General features: G+C 40.7%; 1 protein-coding gene across 4 annotated transcripts in view; it reads right to left on the bottom strand.

Moving 5' to 3' along the window:
* Window positions 1–2,719: 2,719 nt before the first annotated feature.
* Window positions 2,720–8,750, bottom strand: part of CARD11 (caspase recruitment domain family member 11) — a 106,467-nt gene continuing 100,436 nt past the window's right edge. For all 4 annotated transcript variants that reach the window (XM_013174876.3, XM_013174874.3, XM_013174875.3 and 1 more), the window contains exons 19-24: window positions 8,385–8,480; window positions 7,751–7,883; window positions 7,034–7,213; window positions 5,765–5,889; window positions 4,815–4,930; window positions 2,720–4,260 (exon numbers count right to left, since the gene is read on the bottom strand). In XM_013174876.3, the coding sequence (XP_013030330.2) occupies window positions 4,056–4,260; window positions 4,815–4,930; window positions 5,765–5,889; window positions 7,034–7,213; window positions 7,751–7,883; window positions 8,385–8,480 (855 nt within the window). In that variant the 3' untranslated portion in view covers window positions 2,720–4,055. The remainder of the gene's footprint in view (window positions 4,261–4,814; window positions 4,931–5,764; window positions 5,890–7,033; window positions 7,214–7,750; window positions 7,884–8,384; window positions 8,481–8,750) is intronic.

The raw sequence follows: 8,750 nt of genomic DNA, 5'->3' as shown, positions 1-8,750 counted from the left end.
CAGCAAGCTCTTGTGAGCTCTTAAATGAAAGAAGTAGTTTTCCGATAATATATTTTGAAAGGCTGTTAATTATTTGGTGCTTTAGAACTTTTTCTGTTAAAAAAAAAAAAAAAAGTAGCATACTGAATACAGGACAATTACCCTGATTTTCTGATAATTCCCTGTTTAGCTTAAAATACAGATTGTGGAGAAATGTTCACAGACTACAGTTAGAAACCTTGAGTGGTATGTTTTAAAATGGATTAATGTAAAAGTTGCTTACCTCAGACAGACAAATGCAACTGGTATCCAGACATGTCTCTGTCAGATGGCTTGATCTGAACTCCGATGTCCAGCCACGGCAGCCAGCTTGAACGTGGGTCTGCAGCTTCATTTTATTAGACTCGGATAATTTGTCTGAATTACAGTGGTACCTGCAAGTCCGGTTGTTTGCAAATCTTATACTAAGTGCTGTCTAACAACACAAAAACACCCAAAGAAAATCCAACTGAAAACTTGTCAAATCCTTACAGTTCCATGAGATCCAGCTGAAAGCCTGTTTTGGACTCAGTTTTTACACTGCTTACAACACACATTTACAATATTTCCAGTTTCGATTGCCTTTTATTAATCATTGCTTTCAGTTTTTCAACAAAATGATCGCTATTGGTCCTTGACAAATAAGCTGACTATGCATGGGTGGGCATTTGTTTATGTGATCAGAAGCTCAGGATTGTCTATATTACATTTGTATGTGAGGAGGGAAGAGGTTGGTAGATTAAAGTAATACCTCATAAGTAAGACTTAGCAGAATCAAGAATACTGAGAAAATCTACAGCCCAAGTTCAAAGTTTGCACTTCAGATCTGCCAGTTCAGGACTTGGAATTCACACTGACTCCAATACCCTGCCATTTAGGGAAATTCATGGCCTCTTTTCAAGCCTGTAGTTTTGAATATATTTCAAAAGACACAGAGGTTAATTTCTTCCAGTTTAGATGGACAGCATTTGGAACTACATCAGAAGCACTTCTTCAGCTAGTGTAAATGCTAATGGCCCTTACTGCTCTGCTGCGCTTCTGGGAATGTGCTCCAGTTACAGATTTGCTTTTTGAGTTCACATCCAGAAGTCAAGGGGGAGTATAGTTTCCAGTCCTTCTCCACTCAGTCAAAGAGAGATGAGGGTTATGAATGCCACAGCACATAGCTCTGCCAGTTTACTTCACTTAAGAGTCTGGTTGCCTTGCGTCAAATGGGTAGACAACCTCAATGCCTTACAGCATCTGCAGGGTTGGGAATTTACAGGAGATTCACTCAGATATCAAGAAGAATGTGTTCCGCGTATTTACTCCTCTTGTTTCACATAAATAATTAGATCTGTTATTGTTCCCTGCCTCCATCTCTAGTCCCACCTTTTCCACAAGGTGGGCTTAGCTTTACAGATCAAAAAGCTAAATGCTTTTTTTTTGCTGGCCTTTAGGCCAGACAAATTTTCTAGTTTTCTTCTATAGACCATGGAAAGAAACAAACAGTTCAGAGGGCAATTTGTCTCATCCTAAGATAGCCATCTACAGTAAGTTAGACAAATAGCTCTTGGGAGGTGTATCTCCATTCACTGTGAAAGGAACCTCCTTCAGACTTTGGCATCCACCTTTTCCATGTCTGAAGTTAAGTGAGATAAATCACATCCACAGCTGTTGTTTGTGTAAAGAGGGCTCAGAACTAAAGCAGTGGGGAGAGAAGACCACTGCAGGAGCAGCCATGAGAGATGGAGATCCTTCAGCCCCTCCTTCCAGCTCCCCGTCTGTCCCAGCCGCCCTGCCAGCTGTTCCTGATCCCTGCAACAGGGACACGGGGTGAGCTCTGTCCTGTAGGCAGGCAGCTGGCTGCTCCTGCCGGCTCTGAAGCTGACCTGGCTGAACTTTTTGCTGAAGCAGCCCAGGAATGTTCCTGCAGTCCCACCCCTTGCTCAGCTGCGGACTCAAAACTGTCACGGTAACAAAGCACAGGCAGCTGTCGCACAAGGTTGCATGACCAGGACATTAGGAATATCTGCAAAAATGCTCCTGGAAGGCTCAGCTTTCCCAGCCGACACTTTGTTTTCTTGTTGAGCTACAGAGGCTCTATGAAGAATCAACCAATTTGTTCTATATATACCCCAATCAGCTGTTATTCTTTGCCCTGGAGGGAGTTGCAAATTGTGGATGCAGCCTGTACTTTGTGAAGAGATTGCAAAATAGGAGTATCCCCCTGCTTGCGCAGTCCAAACAGATGGCATTGGGAAGGTAAAAAGCTATTATCTGAGAAACGCTAGCTATGAGCAGTCTTTCAAACATTAATAATGTGAAAAACACAGCAGCAGAAATTTAGATGTAAGCTGACATAAATGACTTCTAGAAAACAGCATTAGTTAAAAAAATGATATGCATAAAAGTAAGAGGAGAGCAGAAAAGCACAGTCATGTAAGCTAACATGAACTGACCCAGTCCACCTGGGAGACACCCCCAACATCAGAAGCTCATCACCAGGACAGTGCAGCAGTTAATGGCAACCAGGCCAGATGTTTTGCTTGGATTCTTTGTCTTTTTATTGCAAGCTGCTGCATGCTGGCCTGAGCTACCAAGACAGGGCGCACGGGATGAACACAGAAGCAGAGATAAGGTTGTTTGTTATTAAATGCATCTTAAAAGGGAGGGGTATGGCAGCGAATGAAAGATCTAAGGATAATGAGATGTACACCTCTTCATCTGTAGGTCAGATTTTATTGCATTTCAGATCAGCAACTGCGCAAGTCATAATTATCGGATCAGTTTTATTGAATCAATTTGGCAGTCTCAATGCAGTGTCTGATGTATAGAGGAAAAATTTTAAAAGCCCTAAGAGATTTAGGAGTCCTAGTCCCACTCATTTTTGGTGGAACTTAAAGTCTCTGAGGAGTCGAGTGCTTTTGAAAATGGGATGTGGTCTTCTAAGTCATGTACACACTTTTGAAAATGTTATACTAGCTGGCCACAGCACAGTGTGACACTCACTGGTCTCCTTGCTGTCAGTCATGGCAGAGAGGTCAAGGACTGAGTGGCTCACAGCGATTACTGGCTTATGAAATTCTCCTTTTCCTCTTCTCAGAATAGTCCCTCCTGTTGAGAGCAGGCATGTTGGCAGGCAATGATGTTGTACAAAAATACAGATTTCAGTGGAGAAACAGAGAACCTTGCTGCCTAGAGAAGGCACAATAGAATTTTCCACAAGTGAAAAATGGTAAAAATTGAGAGACATACAAATTAATACAGTACAGAGGCAGGGAAAAAATAAATGAAACATTGGCAGATCTGGAAAGATCTGATGTGCCACTGGGACTGTGGAGTCTTTTCTTTTTTTTTTTTTTTTCTGTAACTGCCAAGACTAAAAGAAAACCCACAAAACTGTTAAAGAGGACTGGGTTTAAAGAGGAAGTGAAAATTGTCCTTTTAATTAATGCCAGGAATTACAGCTATTCTCTTCCCTTCTGACTGAAATGGTCATGGAAAAACAGGGCTACAGAGCTGCCTCAGCCACCAGCGGTAGTGTTTCTGTTGCTACCAAACAGCTTCCTTATTGCAGTATTTTTGGAACCTCACCTCAAGATGGGTGCAGGACACGTCTCAATTCTATATCCTTTAGTCCAATCCTCACGCTTTATTTCTCTTCGATTTCACTTATCTGGTCTCATCAGAAGTGTTTGATTGGCCAGCTGTGAACTGTATTTTTACATAATAAATTACCCTAAGCTCCCTCGCAAGATCTTTGTCCTTCTGACTTGTTAAACAGCTGCTGTCCATTAAGAGATGCTGGTGGGTCAGAAGTTGTGGTGGTGGCTGTGGTCCGATCCACACCCCAGATCCCCAGCATCTGAGATGTTGGCTGTTCAGCAAAGCTCCAGTTCCATTCCATACATGCATTCTGCCAGTAGCAAGTCCCCAGGCAGCAAGGATGAAACAGAAGAGAGCACTGGGCACCGAATCAGAGAATTCTGCGAGCCCCCGCTCCACCTGAGTATGTCCTTTTGTCACCAAAGAGCTTCATTTTACATACTGTTTTTTTATAGCTGATCTTCATCTACCCAGATGGTTTTACGCTGCTCTTCTCCGATCTTGTCTTTTATTACTCGGATAAGATCCTCAATACTGCTCCATGCATCTGCCTCTACAGAGGCATAAAGGCATGGCAGTGCCTCCAGTTCTTTCTCTTTCAGACGGCACATACGTAAAAACTCATCTTCGGTCTCCGGCTTTGGCAATAGTTTCCTGTACCAAATGAGCAGACCAAAAATAAATGTCTTGCACTGTAAGTGAATCCCGTAGTCCCAGCTGCCCTATTAAGAATTTATTTTCTACTGATTATATACAAGCAATAAAAGCAGTGGAGAATACAGCTACTCCAGGTCTATCCCCCCCTACTTCCATCCTTCCCCCAAGGAAAAATACTTGCTATGGGGAAATAATTTAAGAGGGCTGAATGTAGGGAGAGTGCAAGTTTGTGAACTTTCCTCTTACAGCTATTATTACCTTAAGAAATGCTGTGGGAGTGCTAAGCATGGAGAAAAAGACATATTCTTCAGTCTTATCCTCCCACAATGATCATTGCTATCAGAGACAGTGAAAGAATGTAAAAATTGGGGAATTCCTTCTTTTTCCTGGTCAATATTTCAGGAAGAAGACATGGTAGGAAACAATGCACACACAGACACCAGATGAAGAAAGAAGAGGACCTGCATTTCTCTCAGTGATAACCTTATTGGACTCGAGAATTACCCACTGAATAAAAGAATATCAAATATGCAAAAGGTTTGATATTTTACCTGAACCTCTTGATGTTTTTCTCCGAGACTCTGATAAAGAGAACAATAGGATATATCTTGGCTTTGATTAAATCCTTTGTGCAGCTTATTCCAGCTTCCAGTAGACAATGCTTATTCTAAAAACAAAGTCATAACAGCGTTACAAAGGAACATTCACTGTTGTAGAATCTTGAGATAAAGGTATCCATACCTTACGGGGTCAGCTGAAAAGCTCTCCATTTACCATTGTACTGATTTAAAACCTTTTAATCAAATATACATTTAAAGTCCCAACTCCTCCTACTGGTTTACAACTAGCCAGTCAAATAAAAGTGAAGCTCAATAGCTCTCTGAAAAGGCTTAAAATAGAAATTGATTGATCTAAAATTGAAGAGTGTGATAAAAGTTTTACATATATACACAAACACACACATGGTCTTTGTTCAGAGAGAACATCTACTGCAACTACTTGTATGAGAAAAAACATCACTTTAATTCTCCTTTTTTCCATGCTGTGCATCAAATCTACTCTACTTGATATGACGTCTCTGTCTTTGACATCGTTATCTTTGTACTGTACACCCCTGCGTCTGTGTTTCAGGCTATCCTTTCTTTTGTCTCGGTCCTTGTGTCTCTTACTCTCTCACGCATTCATATATACTTACAATACGAAAAGGAACTGAATAAGGGATGAAGCACAGAAAATGAAAGGATATTTTGCTGCATCAATGTGGGTCATCACAGGGAATGAGTGAGAATATAAAAGGATATAGCTGAGGATGAAAAGGAAAAGGAAAAGCAAGAGCACAAATAAAAGCCATGTGAGAGAATAAATACAAATCTAAGATTTAAGGTGGGCAAGAAAAAGAACATGCAACTATAAATTGGTCAATCTCTCATTCAAGAAGAAACACACACTGCAGACAGATTCACAGACAGCCTGTGCAATGGATACAGAGTACTCTCAGCACCTTTGCAGTGACAGCCTCAATATTGGCAGGTACAATGCATTCGTATGTGTTCAGATTTTTTTCTCTGCTGAAGATGATAGTCTCCATCTTTTGCTTCCTTAAGAACTCTTCCTTTGTTACAATATCTGGTAGAAGAAGTGGATGAGGACAAAAATCATGATTACAACAGCAGTACACCTAACAACTGTCCAATAGCACTTCACCCAAGATGTCAGGATGGTTCAGGGAAAGAAGATGAACACTGAATTGTCTTCTTAACAGCTGCCTCATTTCTTCCATTAAATTCAATTAAAGCTTAATCTGATCACAGCTGAGCACCTCAGCTATATCCTGCACCAATGAGTCCTTGGGCAATTACCACAACACAGTGAAGGCATTAAATTAAAACAGTAAATACAATTCCAGCACCTCATGTTACAGAGTAACATTACAGGGCTGAAGGATGCTGAGAAATGCTAAAAAAAAGAAGGTCGCTTCAGTACAGGATCCTAAAACATGGATTTAGTGTTCCAACATTTGTGTTTAAAGTTTCAAAAATTTTTGGCTTAGGTTGCAATGTGTGATACTGGTCCCCTTGTGAATTGCGGCTCTACATCAAAGCTTTTGTTTTATATTGCAAGATGGGATATTTATTATGATACTTAACTTTTCAGTTTCTCTGTCTGGATAACTGTAAGACTGTACTATGCGGTGGGTATTCAATATTAGTGTAAAAATGAAACGTCAGCTGTGTTTAATGCTGTGTTGTATACAATCCTGCCCTACAGCAATCACAGTACTGCATATTGCTTTAATAGTAAATACTTAGAATGGAAGAAAATCAGTCTTTCAAGCAGATCAAATGCACAATCTTCACAGCCTTGGACGAGATAGAAACATAAAATCGCTCTAGGGAAGATATTCCTCATAATAGCAAATACTAGAAACAAATTAATCAAAATTTCACATTGCCTAGATATGCAGTATGCAAACAGTATGCAAACAGAAAGAGCACTCACAGCATTTCAGTCTCTGAGGGGCATCCTAGCAACCACACAGCATACACATGGATAATATTCACAGACACAGAATCTCATAACTGTGTGCATTGGCTGTCTCAAAAACATTCAAATATCTCAGTCTCAAAAAAACAAGACTTGTAGTTATACACCACTCTGATGTGACTTAAAAACCTCAAGCAACTTTCAATAGTGCACGCCCTTGTGTATGTGCACATATGTGTATGCTCTTATTTCCAATGCTGAGGGTTGGCAGTCTTTATCCCATTACCTGGCTTGCATATGTTGAATTCCAGGGCACCTCCAGAGTTCAGAAGCTTCTGTACCAAGGTCTTGGCAAGCATGGTGGGGGTGAAAAGAACGGGGCGCCTGCGCTCACAGTGGATGGGTCTCACCAAGCTATAAGGGATCAGGCTGAGCCTCTTATTGATTTCACTTTCAGAATCCAAATCTGAGTAGAAAACAAGACATTCATACTGGTGTTTCCTCTCCATCAGTATTTGGAGAAAAAAAGGAGAAACTTGTGAACCAGAAATGACATGGTTATTCATACTGGTTCTCCTTTCTATCGTGCCAGGGTTATCCCTACTATATATCCAGTAGTAAAATGTCCAATCTAACACTAAATAATTCAAGTGCCTTTTGCTTTCACGAGATTATTTAATGGTTTAACAGGAGACTTGCTAGGAGAATCTTTCTGCTAATAAGTTAATTGCTTTAGACAAAGAGCAAGAGAGAACCTGGGAAGAACTGCCAACAAAACAGGAAGTTTCAGTGTTGTAAGCTTGCTCATGAAGGCTTGGTTCCCCAAACACTTTTAGTAAAATCAGTCTTTTGGTAACAAACACTGCCTAATTTTTGCACAGAGTAGAACAGAGAAGCTAGTAATAGGGAAGTCCTATAACATTTTTAACAACCATGCAGTTACGCAGTATGCCTTCGTATCAGCACCACGTGTGTAAAAGCTATCATTATTTTATATCCATACCTTCCAGTTTATCAGGTGAGGGTTTCTTTGCTTCAGATGAGGTCCGTGCCAGACCAGAGGGCCAGCCAGTGACGATACGGACTCGCTCATTGCTATTCATGCGCTTATATTTGTTTTCAGACCTGCTGACAAACTGAAAAGGTGAACAGAGATTTGACCCTCATTTCTTACGTTCTTTATTCTCCTATGCATTCATCAGTCCACACTTGTTATCTATGAGATCTGAATTACCTATGTCTATCAAAGACAAAACTCCATGGATCTGCAGACTAAATTCTAAGTCTCTTTAAATATCATAGATCTGATTCACAGCCTTTGTTAATGCCCTTTGGGATTTCTTATTTTCTCCTCTGCTCTTAAGTGGCATGCTTTTCTTTTCCTTGGCAGAGCTCGCTGCTATCATGAGTCAAAGCACTGATGTATCCACAGCAGATTAACACACACGCACTGAGTATCTGCACAACAGCATTGCAGATCATACCCACAGCTTTGCCCCTTCTTTGTCGTACCACAGAGAAGTGCTTATGCAACCTCTATACCTGAGGTAGAGTTTCTGGGGAGATTAGAATAGCCTGAGAATATCTGTTATTCAGATCTATTTCAGACATGCCACTGAGAGTTTAAACTTTATTACCTGTAATATTTGGCCCAAAAGAAAGCTTGCTCTGGACAGGCGAGGGCTGGCTTTTGGGTCATTTGGTGGTGCAGGCTCCTCTGGCTGCAATGTATTCTAGTGAAAAAAAAAAATATTTTTAAATCATAGCATCAGAGAAAGCAGAAGCAGAAGCAGATATTTTGTATTTCCAGTAAAAGGGACAGTGACTGATTTATATCTACTGCAAATACAATGTTCTAAGCAAGCTATAGCACTTCGGTCACTGCTCTTCCACATTCCTTTCTTCACAGGAGATTGCACTCCACAGTTTATGATGGAGGTAATTTCTGTATCAAGAAATAGCATGCAAAGCTTTTACTCTCACTGGCATCGCTGCTGGTGCTC

Source organism: Anser cygnoides, chromosome 15, assembly GCF_040182565.1.
Source record: "Anser cygnoides isolate HZ-2024a breed goose chromosome 15, Taihu_goose_T2T_genome, whole genome shotgun sequence".
Lineage (NCBI taxonomy): Eukaryota > Metazoa > Chordata > Aves > Anseriformes > Anatidae > Anser > Anser cygnoides.
Note: the sequence above shows the minus strand (reverse complement) of the source record. Positions and strands in the feature narration are given on the sequence as shown.